The sequence below is a fragment of the Phoenix dactylifera genome, chromosome 2 (assembly GCF_009389715.1).
Source record: "Phoenix dactylifera cultivar Barhee BC4 chromosome 2, palm_55x_up_171113_PBpolish2nd_filt_p, whole genome shotgun sequence".
NCBI classification, from domain to species: domain Eukaryota; kingdom Viridiplantae; phylum Streptophyta; class Magnoliopsida; order Arecales; family Arecaceae; genus Phoenix; species Phoenix dactylifera.
Window position 1 is genome coordinate 11,309,461 of NC_052393.1, and position 17,020 is coordinate 11,326,480.

Here is a 17,020-nt window from a genome sequence, read left to right on the forward strand (position 1 = left end):
TCTCAGTGGTTGGAAAGTGAGAAGTTGCGTCTTGGTCACCTTCGTGATCGTGCAAGTGAAACAGGTCGTAGAAAGGAATATCCTTTCAATATAAAATCTATGGTTTTAGTTTTTAATAGGAAATTTGATGCTTGCTTACTGCACTGGAACTATAAAATGTTATTTTCTAGGTTGGCATTATTTTAATTTTTTTTCTCCTGTTAGAGACGTGGTCTTCAGCTTAATTGGCATTGGTATATCAAGTTAAATTTACTTTATGTTATGCACATCTAGTTAAGTACATTTTTTTATTCTTTGAATCATTTATTCTCCATTTATCTCCATGTGTTCTATGTTGAAGACTGACTTCTTATATCGTGTATTAGAATTCTTTTTGCACTTTTCCTAATTACCCCTAAACTTTAATTGCATCAGATTCACAAAAAGAATAAATCTGATATTCTACATATTCTGAATGCCTTTTGTTTATGAAAACAGCATTGTCTTGTTTGAAGCTTCACCTTAGCTCTTTGCACTGGGGAGAACCTTTGATATCTTGTATGTCATTGTTGCCCAAGAAGACAACCCAAGAGGGGGGGGGGGGGTGAATTGGGTTTTAACTTTTAAGTAATAATTGGAAATTTAAAACTTAATGAGTAACTAATTAAAATTATTGCAGGCAGATTAATTAGATTACTAGTTGTAGTGAGTGGAGAAGATGGAAGAGACAATAAACCAATTACAAACACAAGAGGTTTTATAGTGGTTCGGAGCTAACCCTTGCTCCTACGTCCACTTCCCAAGCTTCACTTGGGAGTTCACTATAATCCCTAGGATTACAGCCGATTGTTTTACAAGTTCACAACCCAACTTGTTGTTTTCACGAGATCACAACGAACTCGGTCGGTTTTTACAGGCTCACCGACTAGAACCATCCGATTGTTTTTTCGGGATCACAATCGAACCCTTACACCGTTGGTTTTAACTTCGGCTCACCAACAAACCTCAACAACCTTGATTCAATCCCCTGATTGAATCAAGTAACAAGAAAACAGTTTGTAAAGAGTACAGGGAAAGCTTCTTAAAAACCAAATATGAACAATATAAATAATGTAGAGTTAGAAGTCCTCAAACAGATTTTGGAAGAGGAAGTAGGGGCTTCTCGAACTCTGAGTCTCCTCTTTGAATGCACTGAAGATCTGATGTCAGAGGAGAGCCTTGAATGCGAAGGAAACGTTTGTTGGATGAAGTTCAATGCGCTTTCCTTCTTTCTCTTGTATTTACTCTTGAGAGCCTTTGGTAGGTGGAAATCCCTTTTTGTTTGAATGGAATAGCTCCCCTTTTTGTCTACTGCTGTTCACTCTAGCTATTTAAGCAGTCCACTTTGAAAACTAGCCGTTAGACACCACTTTATGGCCGTTCTGCACAATCTGCAACTCCTGATAGTGTATCCGTTGGGATCGGAGTCGACTCGCTCGATCTGGAGTCGACTCGGCTGTTGCTGGAGTCGACTCGTGCTTTACTGGAGACGACTCGCCCACTGGTCAGAATTTGAATTAAAGTGCTGTCCCGTTCTGGAGTCGACTCGGCCAACCCTGGAGTCGACTCGCCAATGTCCGGAGATGACTCGGCCCTCTGGAGACGACTCGTTATCAGGGTTCCAGAGATCTGTTTTTCTGCATTTCTTTCTCGAGTCGACTCGGATCATCTTGGAGTCGACTCGGCTCTCAGAGTCCGAAAACTGTTTCTATGTGTTTTGAGTTGAACTGCCTCGGAGTCGACTCGCACTTTGTTGGAGTCGACTCGGCTCTTAGAATCCGAAAACTGATCCTCTGTGTTTTGGCTTGAACTGCCTCGGAGTCGACTCGCACCTTGTTGAAGTTGACTCGGCTCTCAGAGTCCGAAAACTGATCCTCTGTGTTTTGGCTTGAACTGCCTCGGAGTCGACTCGCACCTTGTTGGAGTCGACTCGGCTCTCAGAGTCCGAAGTTGGTTCTCTGTCTTCTAGTCTTGCTTTCCTCTGAGAGTCGACTCGTACTTAACTAAGAGTCGACTCGTAACCTTCTGGAGTCGACTCGGTTGCAGGGTCTGAAATACATTGTTCTGTCTTTCTTTTGTTACCCTTTGGAGTCGACTCGGAAACATCGAAAGTCGACTTGGAAACCATCGGAGTCGACTCGAACCCTTCTGGAGTCGACTCGCTGACAGGGTCTGAAAATCAACTTTCTGTCTTTTTGTCAGTTCTCAGTCGGAGTCGACTCGTAGTGTACCGGAGTCGACACGAGCATGTGCCAGAACTTCTGAAACACTTGGAGTCGACTCGTAATCTTCCGAAGTCGACTCGAGCTTCAGACTTTGGTTCAAACTTAGTTCCAAACTTAGCCAAAATGTATTGAACCAAAGCTAGAGACACTTAAGCATAAATTCACAAATATTTGGCTGAAACACTAGATTGAATTCATTAGTATAACATCAGATATACTCAATTGCTTTGAGCTCATCAAAATCAAATAGGGTTATAATCAATCACTCCACAATACATGGTGATACTTGTTTGTATGTCCAAGAAATCTCTTTCCTCTAGCCTGTTGAGTATGACTTTGGCATAATTCCTGATTTGAAAATACCTGTGGTTACATTGTGCTTGCCTTGAACTCATCATGTGCAAGGGCTATGATTTCCTGCAATGTTGTTGTCGGAGTCTTAGCTTTGTGTTTTAAAATTATCCAACATTTTGCGATCATTCTTGATGCACCTAAAGTCATATAGAATACCACTTAAGGGTATTGGACTTGATAGCCTCGGCCTATTTAAAGAAAACACCTGTTAGGAAGACTATGGGAAAGAGAGTTAGCATTTCCATTTCATGTCCCCATGTGCATGCAAACTTTCTTATGTATGCCCTTAATTGATCATGACGCACTATCTGTCTTACCCCTATCCTATGCAAGTACGAGATGCTAACTCTTTTAGCCTCTATTAATACAATATTATTTTCCACTCAGATTTATTAAACTCTTTATTAGTTACTTAATTGATGTCCACCTAAAGGGACACTAGATCTTAGGGATCTTGCTGCAGGCTTGATCTCCTTGAGCCATTTAAGTTAATTAGAACATCGGTTTTCATCTTATTCTACTTGTACTTCCATCTGTTCTAAAGGTCAACCAAGTTTTGCATCTGGTAGCAATGTTATAACAAGTGCGAGAACAAAGTGCTACTAAAATGGAGTTAACTTGCAGCCATTACCCTTGCAACATGACGTGTGTTCTCCAATAATCAGCCATGCATGTCATTATCGTCCAAGGATCTTGGTACCAAGTACCGCACTGGTATAGTATTCATCTGAACCTCTTATTTCTCGAACTGAGAGATCCATGAATCGGGATCCTGATGCATATAAATACAAATGTTCCAATGGTGGTTGTTTGATTATTTGGATCAATTGTAATTATATCGAATATAAATATCAAAGATCCAAAACGGCTCTCCAACCATTTTTCTCACATTTTATCCAGTACATCTTGGTATGGGTCAATACATACCTTGGTATGCCTCGGTACAAGACAGTACGGGGCGGTATAAGATCTGTACTGACTTAGACTTGAGTTTTATACTGGTTTTCATCCGGTACGGTATGCCCTATATCAAGCAATACAACAATCCATGCTATCATCCACAAACTTCTCATATCATATGTAGGCTATAACTTGCGCCTTTAATCTCTCAAAATCTAGAAGCTTCTCAATGCTTGCAAATGTAAGAAGATATCCTTAGTTTTCTCAATATTACGACTCTTTTACTCCTATGGTTAGGCCATTATTAAGGGGCCATTTAGGTGCATACATTTCGAAGTTCAAACACAGGTTGCAATTGGAATTGTAGTTGCAAAAATTGTTTTTGTCTGGGGTTTTTTAATTGAACGCTGTAAAAGCAACTACATTTGTTTGGTTGTTTGATGCTGAAAGAGATATGGTAACCTTGCAAATGATCTGCTAAGGTTACCCCCTTGTAAAAGGTAAACTATTAACTATTCTTGTTATAGTATAATAAGGATCATATTATTTTTATAATTATAATATAAAATACAATAATATTATAAAGTTGTCAGTGAATTATTATGTCAATAGTTAGTATAATAATTATATCACTATAAAATAGTTTGATATTGTCAAATTAGATATATTTTATAATTATAGATGTATATTTATGATTTACTATAACTATTAATTATTATATAATAGGTATTATGATATAGTGATGACTATTATTATAATGTTTTATAAAGATTATAATAAGAATCATTATGATACAATAATATTTAATGAAGTATATTTCCATTGTAATAATAATATTTATACTATTAATATAATGTTAGAAAATATATTTGATATAATAATAATGATGTATATATACAATAGTAAATTTATATTTTATAATATATTTATTAAACTAATTAATATATTTAATATGAATTTATATAAAATTAAATTTCAATGATTGGAAAGTGGTAAAGAATTCTCTGAAAGGCCACTTCCAGTTATAACTTGTAATTGGAATAATAGACAATTTTGCATGCATTTTCAATTTTAGGATTTTGGCCATTTTTTGCAATACAAATGCAGTCTATAGTTGCAACTGCAGGCATCCAAATAGTCATTTTAGATGCTTGAATTCGATTGCAGCCTGCCTAATAGCAGGCAAACAAGTAGGTCCTAGGAGCTTACTGACTTTTATCATACCATGATTTCAAACACACGTGGCACCAAGGTTTGCCGTACCGGTTAATACTATAATGTATCGGGTGTACCGTACCATATTGGTACCGAACTGGTACGCTGTCTCATACTGTATAGATACTTTGTCCGACTCGCCGTCTCGTATCGTACCACATACCAACATTGTAATAGGATGGTACTGGTACAAGGTCTGGCACCGAGATGGCGAACCTTGTGTGGCATGCTTGGCAAGTGTTGTATTTCATGGTCAAGCCTTGTACCTTATCCTTTTGGATCTTTTCTCGGCGAGAAAGTCCTTGCTTTTATAGAAAAGCCTATGCATTTCAAATTTTCTGAGCAGTTTGTGTCTCAATGATGTGGAGGCCTCTATTTAAAGCAATGCTTCTTTGCCGCCTCGTAGTATAACATCGCCCATTAGGGATATGACTGTTGGTTATGTCTTCACCTCCTTGCTAACAAAGTTTTCCAGCTCCTTAGCATCTTGGGAACCATTTTACGAAGTTATATTTGAAAATCATATGCTGAGCCCTCTATTAGTTTTTATATCCATTGCACAACCAAAAGTTGTGACAGTGTTAATAGGACAGAGTGCCACATACCCAACACAACCACCATTAAAATAACTGAACATAACCATCTTTTACAACATATAATCATACGTTTTGCTAGAGGATGAAGTTGATTAACCCTTTCATTTGTTTACTCTTTTGCATTATAGAGAAAAACAATGGCACTTTGCTACTATGATTAGTCTCCACACTTTGAATTAAGCTGTTTGGCACTTGTTTCAGAAGTATCAACACTTGCAATGAAGTGTCCAAAATAGTCTCCAAGCTGTTTGTGCAAAGCTTTCCAATTCTAGAGCACACTGTATATATAACTGCTGCAATTGTTATTTAAACTGCTTTTAGTGCACGAAAAAGCCTTTTTTTTTTTTTTAAAAAAAAAAGATTTGATATTTGCATTTTGGATTTCTCATTGACACATTTCTATGTGATGCTTGCTACATGAAGCGCTTTTGTTTTCCCACCTGCTTCTTTGTGGGCTCTTGGAAATCTTTGAAATTTGTTACGAGATAGTTGTTGTATTAACCTTTCCTATAATGCTCCTTCATATTATTGTTCAATCACTCATGATCTACTACCTGTTTTACTTGAATGGAAGTATATATGATCTAATATTTGGTTTCTGTAGAATTGGTTAGCTACATGTCATTTATCAAAAAACTTGTCCTAAAAAACATATAAAAGCAATGATTCAGTAATACTTAACCATTTTCACGCTTAGAGAATGTGTAGAAAAGTTGCACATTCTGAGCACCCCTGAGGAACGCATGCGCAGATTAAATGAAGTTCCTGAAATCCATGCTGACCCACATATGGATCCAGATTATGAATCTGCTGAGGAAGAAGAAGTGGATGACAAAAAAGGAGGTACCTTGCCTTTCTGGCTTGGTGCATGCTAGTTGCAGCTTTGGCATTTATTTCTTATATTATAAATTATGCTACTTTGCTTTGTATGTGTGCAGATAAGTACAGTCGGTTGAGGGAATCTGTGTCTCGTAGGAAGGCAAGGGATTTATTTCCTCCAGGCAGAGGACCAGGATCAAATTATAATGGGAGTGGGGGATCAAAAAGTTCAAGCAATTTGAACAGAGGTTCCCGGACAGAAGATGCACAAGACAAATTGGACGCATATAGTGATGGTGCGGATAGGACAAATGAATTGTCCTGGAATCAAGGTAAGGATGCACAATGGACAAAAAGCTGGGGAACGCCAAATACCCAAACCAGTGCGACAGGTCTGGAGGCTGGCATTTGGAATAATAACCAACTTGCTACAAAACCTGGAAGTACACATGGTGTTGCAAGTGAAACATCAGCATCTGTACCTTCTGGACTTTCAGTACCATCAAACGTCAGTGAGAATGATAAGGTCTGGCACTATCAAGACCCAGCTGGAATTGTCCAGGGACCCTTTTCAATGGTACAGTTGCTCAAGTGGAATAAATTCTTCCCACCTGGCTTGAGAATTTGGCTAACAACTGAGAAGCAAGAAAACTCTATATTATTGACTGATGTGCTGAAGTCCCAGAATTGTTTGCCACAGCAGGAGCCTCAGCATAACAGCTATCCTCAGCCTGCAAATTTTGCAGGTCCAATGGGTAATAGAGATGATAAATATGGTGGCAGGACAGGGACTAATAATTCCACATGGGTAGGCATGCAGAATGGGAGCAACTGGAGTGCGAGCCAGAATAATGCTACTTTCTCAACTGCTGGTAATACCCTGCCAAATGCTGGTAGATGGGCTACACGGTCAGCTAACTTGTCTGCACTGGAAATGGAGGCAGTCAAGGGTAATAATGCTTGGTTTGGCCAGCCCAGTTGTCAGAAAAGCCCCAGATCTGCAGCGCCATTTTCTGGGAATCCATACCAACAACCATCTTATCAAAGTGGAGAGGGTCAAGGATATGCTGGTATATGGAATATCGGCCAAGATCATGGAAGTACATGGAATTCAGAGAGGCCTAGGGGGTCAAGGGCTAGTGGTCAGGGTTATGAAAGACAGCATTCTAGTTGGAGCCCTCTAAACCAGCAATCTCAACTAACTTCTGGTGAACCTTGGAAGGCCCGACCAACAAATTATTCTAATCTGCCTACTCCCACCCAACAGCCAAGTAGGACAGACTGGACTAGCGTTCAAGGTTCTTTACATGCATCTGCATCTACGGCTTCTTCTATTCAACCTATGAACTCTGGCTGGGGCACCACTCGAGTTACTGGATTCAGTGGGGCACATAAATTGCCCACAGAAAATCCTGATGGGGATCAGAATATGCCAAACCAATCAAATGGTGAGGGTTCATGGTCTGTCACATCTGCTTCTGTGCCTAGTATGAGTAGAATGGCTGATGTTGGTGGTGCCCAGATTCTTGAGATAGTAGATCAGTTTGGTGATCCTTCACTATCCGTTCAGCAGAAACCTACTGAATCTAATGCACCAAATATTGTGGTAAACCAATCATCTCTTTTCCTCAAAAAGGAAGAAATTTCTTCAAATGATGCTACAGTTTCAGGTGGCTCTGCCATGAATAAGAGCCAGAGCTTTGAAAGTGATTACCCTAGTCCAACTCCTCGAGGTGATGGGAAGGAGTTTTCTGGAGACCAGCCTAATGAAGCTGATCCTGCCACGAAGTGGCCTCAAGCACATGATAGCTCAGCTTCTGTAAGTCAGGGGTCTGATCCTGACCCTGCCTCTCTTGCATTCAGACCATTGGATCCACAAGCCCACCTTTCACGTAAAGTAGATAACATGCAATTGCTGTCAAGGAATTCAGATGAAGGTGTGGCAGATAAAGATATCATAAGTGAGATGCAAAACTTGTCCACTCAGAAATCTTTCTCTGAAGAACAGAACAAGCAGCCTCCTCTAGCAGGCATGGAAGAGAAGCTAGTTGATCCTGCCTCAAATATTAAACCGACAGCTGAATCTGATGTGCTGGAGCTCACTGCAACTCAAAGATCAGAAACTTCATCAGCTTCCAGGCCTGTGTGTGAATTGCATGGACGGGCACCGGCTTCAGCTCACAAACAGGAACCAAATGGTTCTAGTACCGTTCCTACACCCCCAGGGGGAGAGCTGCACTTCTCAGGTCCTGATCCTATAAAATATTCTAATTTGGAGGGCGCACAAGATACAACTGCCATTGAGTGGTCATTGCCATCTCCAACCCCAGGTTCCCGGCCTTCTGGATGGGATATTGGTGCTGATTCTAGCTCAGGTAACATCCAAAACTATCGATTGGTCTTGCTTGATGGTTTTAACATGCTGAAAGCTTTTCCATTGAATGTAGGTTCGTCTGTTGAATTAGCAATATTATCAAACCCTGGCTGGGGCACCAAGGCAAAAGATGTTCCGAGTTGGGGAGGGGCTCCGCAGCTTAACGTAGGTACGGGATCAGCACAAGGAAGTGAAAACAGGGGTTGGGCAACAGCAATACAAGGACATGCAAACACAGGCAGTGGAGCACCAACCCAGGGAAATGCAAATGCTAATGCAGGTTGGGGAACACTGGGACAGGTTTGTAACAATGCAAACACTGACTGGCGAACACAAGTACAGGGAAATACAAATGCAAACTTACGTTGGGAAGCTCCAGCTTGGGGGAACTTAACAAGTTCTAGTTTGGGAGCACCCATCCAGGGAAATTCAAACCCAAATACTGGCTGGTGTGCACCTTCCCAGGGAAATTCAAACCAATTTTCTGGTTGGGGAGTACCACCAGCAGGAAATGGGATTCAGAATCTTGGTTGGGGTGCACTAACACAGCAGGGTAATAAAGATGCAATTGCTGGTTGGGGAACAGGGAGCAATAGGAGCTGGAATTCGCCAGCCAGAGATCCTGATAGCTGGGGCGCTCAACGGAGGCATCATGGAGATGACTACCCAGAGGGCAGGGTATTGAGGCATGGTGGTGGGAGAAGCTCATGGAACAGGACTCAGTCAGCTAGCGGTGGGGGGTCATCACGACCACCTCCGAGAGGAGAAGGGCCGAAAGGACAAGGGCAGCGAGGAGTGTGTAGGTTCCATGAGAATGGGCACTGCAAGAAGGGTGCATCCTGTAATTATCTGCATCCATGATTGGAATTTTTAAATTTCCATTTCTTTTCTTGCACAGCATAATCACCTTGGTAGCTGATAATGAGGTCACGAAAGCTCTGCTTTGTCATGCCATGTAGAACTTGTGTGCAGGTATATGAGTGTACAATTTTCTTTCCAGCTCTTTGCACTCCATTCTGTTTGTACGACGGTGTACCTCGAGCAGTGAAAGCTTCACATGCCGCTCCTTGCTAAGATGCACCAGAAGAAGATACTGGATAGCTCGTCAGGACTCTACACTGCTGAAATCTCATGCTAAAGCTGGTATTTGTCGCATCCAATTGTGATGGCTGGTACCGGTTTCTGGACTACAATAGAAAAACTGGTTGGCCCATTTGGTTCTTTCCCATTTCCTCAGAAAAGTTACAGAAGGATAGCGAACATCTAATTGGTTGGTGAGTTCTTATCCTCCCGACTGCTGCCTGATAAGCATCTTTGAACAGATCATCCTTGACCAAGAGATCATGGTTACCAAAAGCAAGTTCTTAAAAAGCATTAGAATCAGCCGTCAATGTTCTGTTAGCCAACACTGCCGTGATGCACTGAATCCATTAACTATACCTTTTGGGCATCGGTTCGGATGCAAGGCATTCGGTAGAAAGTGTATAATCTTCTTGAAACATGAGACCTTGTATCAATTAGGCGTGCTTTTTTGCTGCTGAGCTCAAGATAAGCCATCGGATTCTGTACTAATGTTATTCTATCATTGTATTGGTATATCCGGCATGGAGGATAGTTTGCGTATTGAGTGTCAATGCATCCTCCGTATCGTATATTGGTACTGATCTGGTACAATATAGTATATTTCGTATCGTTCGGTTTAGTATGGCATACTATAGTTGAGCTTTAATTTATTGGTGACCTCTAACTTTCATTGTTGCCGCAATCAATCTTTAATATTTTGGACAGTGTCATTGGCAATTATGAAGGAACCAATAGAAAAGTAGGGTAGTTGCATGCCTGCTTTGTAACTCTAGTGTATGAGATGGTCGTTGCGTTTTGCTAGCTGCTCTAGATCTGTAGATGGTCGTTACGTTTGATTGTCAAGAAAGTGCATGGTAACAAGGCTGTGAAAAACAGTTGTAGGAAGGTCAACGTTATGAATGAAATTAAGCACGATTCATTTCTCATTCACTATAATTTCAACAACGGTATTAGTGGTCTTGGCTGAGCCTGTAGGTCGTAAGTTTTATCTAATTCCAACAGGCTCGTCTCAAGGAAACAAGAACCATTTTAGGTCATTACATTTTGTTAACGGCGAAAAACAGCTTCAATGACCACCGTCGGGAAGCTTTTGTGCCATAAAGCCTGCGTATTTAGAAGTACACAATATAAGCCGAGACCTTCGCCCGCTATTTCAGATAAATCCAGCATTTTTTCACTCATCAAGTCACTTTCCTTCATGGAGACACTGAAGACCTTATCATGGATTTATTTGGCATCATGGGATGCATCAAATATGTCCAATTACTTTAAAAATATTTGTCTTCAATATCCCTTAAATCGATCTAGAAGGAATACTTTGGTGGTTTTGTTTAGATTGAATTCTTCCTCAACTCATAACCTTCACTCTTAGCCTGTATTATCTTCACTAATTATTGCAGTTTGTTAGACAAATGTTAATATAGAATATACTTATTTTCCAAAAGATGCCGCCAAGTCATGAATCAACTTCCTAGAAGTGATGCTGTTTAAATGATGACACCATATTAACATCCTGAAATCTTCATATATGATGACAAAATCATTCATCCCCAAAATGTTATAGGGGCAATATCTTGCAAAGGAGACATCAATTGAGATATTCACATGTACCTACCATTCAAAAATATCCACAGAGGATGGTTTCCTTTAGGTAAGTCCCCCTGTGTTTCCCGCCAAGTCGCCAAGAAAGCTTCCGGCCGTGCACTGTGCCCCTCCGCTCCTCTAAGCAAAAGAATGCCCACTAGTATGGGCAACGACAGCACCCAGACACCGGCTCCGTGAACAACTAATTAAACACCATCCCTCAGCCGTCAACAGTTCAGCCGGACCAACGGAACTCCCACTCCAACACCCCCTCTTCCCTTCTTTAACCTCGCCTCTTCTCTCTCGCCCACCCCTACCCAATATGGCCCCTAGCTCTAAACTGAGGCAATCCTCTATAGACTCCTTCCTTCGCTCCAAACTAACCACCTCCATTCCTCAACCCACCGCCGTCGCTGCTTCGGAGTACGAGCGAGTCCGGCAGGAGACCATCCGCCGGAACCAAGACTTCCTCCAGAAGCTCGGCATCGCCGCCCCCAAACCCCCACCACCCAAACGAACCCCCAAACCCCATCCTCCCCCAGCCTCATCCGCCCCCCTCCGCCGCAGCACCAGAAAACGCCCTCTCCCGCCCCCCTCCTCTGATGACGGCGCCGACGCCGACCTCGCAGCCCCCGCCGATCCTTCCGAGCCCAGCTTCGTCGATTCCTCCGTCTTCCGTTATGCCTGCGATGCCTCCGATGACTCCTCTGTCCTTTCGTCTAAAATTCACCCATCATCTTCTTCTATTATGGGTTTCAGAACTGTCGGTAAGGCGTTCCGTGATCCCTCGCTTGCCAAGATTTACTCCCTTGATGTCTGTTTCTTGAATAAGAATCGGTTCTTGCTCTCCGCTGGTGGTCACGGGGGCTTTATATCAGTCTACGGGGGAGGAGAGGATGGTTGTGACGGAAACGTCGAAGGGGCAGGGAAAGGCGAAACGGAAGAGCCGCTTATGAGCTGGAAGGGCAGCTGGAGCTGGATCTCGGGGGTGAAGTTTGTGGAGGATAATCCGATGTTGATGGTCTCGAGTTCGAATGATGGGTGTGTTGTCGTTTGGGATATCAAAAGGCAGCCAGCTTTGTCATCATCTTGGTCCCCTCCTGTTGTTGCCAAATCGATGGAGCTGCATGCAGGTGGGATCTTTGCCATGGACCGGCTGGGTTGCTCGATTGCCACAGCTTCCAAGGACTCTTCTGTGGGTATTTCCAGGCTCACGCCGGCAGGGGAGCTCGTGACAGAGCGACAAGTTGCTGGCCACCACTCGGGAGTGATTAGGGCTGTTTGTTTTGGGTAATCTCTACATCCAATTCGTAACATTTTTGACGATCTTCAAATTCTCATTGTTTTGGGTTTATATCTTCATGATTGATCTATCATTATATTTATTTGGATGCAGGCTATAGGTTTATTCTTGTACGATCTTTTTATCTTTAAATATGGTGTGCATTGCTTCTTGTTAAAAAATACCTTCCAAAAACCCATACAGTAGCACTCCACCCCCGGCCCCCTCTTTTTATAGAACACTAATTCTTGGTTTAATCTCTTCAAAACATTTTGGCCTTTTATCCTAAACCAGGCTAACAGTGAACATCAGTTGTCAGGTACGGATCCTAGGTAGCCTAAGTATTGAGCTTCCTAGAAGATGATACAAACTAAATGGCGCCTTTAGTATTGGAATTAAAGGATCATTGAGAATCTCTTCTTTTAGACGAAGTGCCTGCAGATGCTGATCATCATATTTAAGGAGGATATTAATTCTTTTTAGGAATCATTTTACTTGAGTAAGCCTTCTTATTTCATTTTTATTTCACTATATGTATAAAATAGTGTTCAGTTTAGCTAGTAGATGTCAATCTAATGGCTAAGACATTGATTGACTAATTAACCCTAGAACGAGCATTTCATGAACAACTCAAGTTCGGCTTCAGTTCTATAGGTGTGTGGCTTGAGCTTGAGAATTAGGTTCAAAACTGTGATCGACTAGTGCAAGCTCAGCACTTTGAGTTTGAGCCAAGTTAAAACTGGATGGAATTCCTTGAAAAGTTGTTCTGGCTCATACAAACATGGCTTTATTGCACAACTACCATGGTGGAATGCCTTGAAAGCTGGATGTTTAATATTTATTAACTCACTGAAGATGAAATTGATAGGCAACTGCGGCATGCTGTCAAGCCCTGTGTTACTTTATCATCCAAGGAACGTGCCACCTCCCATGCCTTCATCTTTTCAAAGAACATAATGATCAATGCTCCTCACAAGCTCTCTGGTTGTCATTGACAAGACCATCAAAAGAAGGTAAATCTTCAGTATAAAAGTTCTAGATACATTTGGCTACCCCTGAGCGATACATTGTTAGCAAACTAAAAGGTGGATATCTGTCAGAGCACCATAAGACAAAGAGGTGGTTATCATGTGCAACCACTGATCACCCATCCCTGAGAGTTATTTGACAATCCTTTTTCTCTAATCTATTAGCACCCAAACCGAATTCTGATTTAGACTTCAAGTTGGCTGGAATTATCTTTGTAATGCAACTATAAGTCTATAACTGAAGCTTCGCTCGTTTTGCTTTAAGGTCAATATGACGGATCAAAAATCTGTATATGAGCTCAGCCCACTGTTTAATTAGTTACTCAACCCTCAACTAGTTTCTGATTATATCATGGTCTGCCTAATCTTTCTGGCAACTAATCTATATTCTGTTATATTTTGAGTTCAACAAAAGCCTATTTGCAATATAGGGTTGGCTTACTGCTGCTAAAATTTGTCTTCTAATCTTTTGTTGAATCCACTGATCATATGCTATGAGTTAGGGCCAGTTTCGTGTTATTGTCCCCTGAAAAGCCATAATTTTAGCTCCTCATTTATTCAGTCATATCACTGGTGGATTATGGATAGAAGTCTTCACTCTGTCTCCTTAATAGTCGAGTCTCTTTCCTTTCGCAGATCCTCCCTATAAAGTGTTATATTGCTAACATTATTTGCTTTACACCATAAGTGCCCAATGATTCTGCATTCAACAATTATAAGAGGAATGAAAAGGGAGACTGTGTGTTCTAAGTGTGATGAAGAGAAAAGAATTAAGTTGTACTTTGAAGCCACTAATATTGCAACTTGACATGTCCTTATATGGTGGCAAGGTAATATCAATTCTGAAAACAAAATAATAAAATAAAAAAGTTCAATTGAAGATTTTGAGCAACCACTGCTTACAGGTTTTTTTTTTTCCAAAACTAAGACTCCATATTATTATTAGCACCAAATTGTTCGAGCCATAAGATTCAATAAACTTGAGTTTTGAAACTTGGGAGAGGCGAAAATACTCTAACAGGCTACGAAATATTCACCAGCCTTATATTGCACTAGTATGAATTACATGCATTAATTATTTCTTGCCTTTGATGATTTTCAAAATTACTTGACTAGCTATTTTTCAACAGTCTTGGGGCTTTAGTAAATAGTCCATATCTCTTGCTTTATGAAATGGTTAAAACAATTGGGAACCTATTTCTTTTAAGCTGGATGGCCATTTTAGAATTTCTGAAATAGGTTACACTCAATTCTGAATAATCTGTGCAGAAAAATTTGTTACAAGCAGACATGTATATGTGCAGGCAATGAGTTTGAAAACATCATGATCTTATGTCAACCATGACCCTTTTCAAGGTTGAGACATTTTGCAAATGTGTCTTGCATCTGATTTTTGCTCTTTTACACCTCCCTCAAGGTTTTGATGGACCATAATTCAGATAGTTCAAGGTTCAAGATTGGTCACGCTTGGTAGATTAACCTTACCTGCATTTTATTCTCATTGCTAATGCTTGGTCGTAGGAATAAACTGTATTCACATATCTGCCTGCAGAGATAACGTGAATAAACTTGCTGATTGTGGAGCTGATGGTTGTATTTGTGTCCTCGATACAAGGTTGCCAGAACCTTGTGCTCTTACCATTAAATCGGAGCACTCAACTGGCGTAACACTGTGGAGTGGTGCACAAGGAAGTCTCTGCTTCTTTCTGCTAGTAAAGATCCAACATTGCATCTTTATGATGTTAGACACTCTGCTGGACCAGTTCTTAAACTTGAAGGCCATGTTGAGTCAAATATTAGAAGTTGTTACCAAATTTATAGACCCTGTTTTGTAGAAGGTGGAAAGACAATAGCTACACCTGGGCAGGGATCGAGAAAGATATCTTTGTATGATGTTGATGGTGGAACAATGATAAGCCAGGGGATGATCGGTTATGATGCTAATTTGGTTGTTTTTACGGACTGTGAAGAACATCCAAGACTTTGGTCAGCAGGAAGGCAAATAAACGAATTATGCCCATTGACACAATCTCAATGATTCAAACCTGAAGATCTTTAGCTGCATTATGGTCTCGTTTCACTCAGGTAGACTTGTTTAATGTTGATCAGAAATCTCAAAATCCTTATCAAATGTTTTTACACATTTTTGTTTGAGCATGCTGTTGTTCTTATGATCTTGTAATGCTTTCAAGATTTTGTAGTGTATATTTAGTTCAATACAGGGCATAGATTGTCTATATGGCAAAATATGAGATTGATTAGTAATCTGGACCATCGGGAAGCCCTTTTTATATTGATTGATTTGCTCGACTGTTTTATCAAGTAATGTTCCACAGCTGAATGTTATATTGTATTTCACTATTGCTGTTCAATGGTTTTATAAATAATGGAGGAATTAAACAACCACTTAAACATTCTTTACATGGCTGTCTGTGTTTTAAAGTGCAAGGCAGCTGCGATTATCGATAGCGTCCCTCGATTTTAAGGCATAGCTCAGTTCTTCGGATCTCTTGTAGCCCAGCAGCTGTTCATGACATCGAATGGTCGCTACCTTGACAACAGTAAGAACTAGGCCAATGCAAAGTTCAGTGGCAGGTCCAGGATGATATCCACATTTAGTTGAGGTTGTTAAGTAATATAATTGATGTTTATCTTATCATAGAATTTATTATGACAGGTATCAATTATCACAAAGTTTATTATGCCAAGATTTATGTGTTCAGTGTCAAGGTTCATAGCTCCGACCCAGGTAATGTCTCCTGAAATGTAGATATATAGTTAAATCACTGTAATTTTTATTCTGCTCGAGTCGGCTAGATGTGAACCAGACATGAAGGAACAAATTTCCAGTGCTTCAAGACACAGATTTATTTTGTTCAAAATGTTTCCCCCACTAGCATTCTCACTGTATGTACAAAGTGCATATACCTTGGCAGGAAAATCACTCCGAGAATCCAGTCATTTGTGGAATATACATTTTCTCAGGGAGTAAGATTTTCTGAAACTATTGGATCCTCCCATATTTTCAACTGCTAAGCATGACTCCATGAGAAAATGTCAAATAGGTCTAACTTATGAGTTTTCATCAGGCTAACCTTTAACTGGAACAAATGCATCCGACGTTAGTCATCAACCTCAGTGAGACGACTGCAAAAAGACTAGTGTGAAACCTAGTAAGCTGTGCATGCCGAAGCATCCACCCGATAGCTTGATAATCTTGGCCCTTGCATAAAGATATCTGGTCATTTAAGGTTTAGACTTGCATGGTTGGTAAGTGATAAAAAAGCTAAATGATTTTCAGGCACATCAAAGAAACACCTCACTAAAGCAGGAGATAATTTGTCCTCATTCCTGCCAACCGCAAAATAAAGCTGAAAGGAGTCAATGAATATGGCATTGGATGTTAGAATAGCCTAAAGTGGTCCCAAGCCTTTTTCGTTGTGCGGATATTTTCCTCAGGGTGCTGCAAGAGTATTTTCAGACTGAAGGGAAAGGCCTTTCATTTAGCAATTAAAATGTTTCCATGTTGCTTGTGATTGGTC

General features: G+C 40.7%; 1 protein-coding gene across 1 annotated transcript in view; it reads left to right on the forward strand.

Annotated features, from left to right (window-relative positions):
* LOC103708491 (zinc finger CCCH domain-containing protein 19-like) overlaps nucleotides 1-15,697 on the forward strand; it is a 29,978-nt gene extending 14,281 nt beyond the window's left edge. The window contains exons 8-13 of the mRNA XM_008793432.4: nucleotides 7-77; nucleotides 6,000-6,151; nucleotides 6,247-8,502; nucleotides 8,575-9,517; nucleotides 11,246-12,458; nucleotides 15,031-15,697. Coding sequence (XP_008791654.2) covers nucleotides 7-77; nucleotides 6,000-6,151; nucleotides 6,247-8,502; nucleotides 8,575-9,362 — 3,267 coding nt within the window. The 3' untranslated portion in view covers nucleotides 9,363-9,517; nucleotides 11,246-12,458; nucleotides 15,031-15,697. The remainder of the gene's footprint in view (nucleotides 1-6; nucleotides 78-5,999; nucleotides 6,152-6,246; nucleotides 8,503-8,574; nucleotides 9,518-11,245; nucleotides 12,459-15,030) is intronic.
* The last annotated feature ends 1,323 nt before the right edge of the window (nucleotides 15,698-17,020 follow it).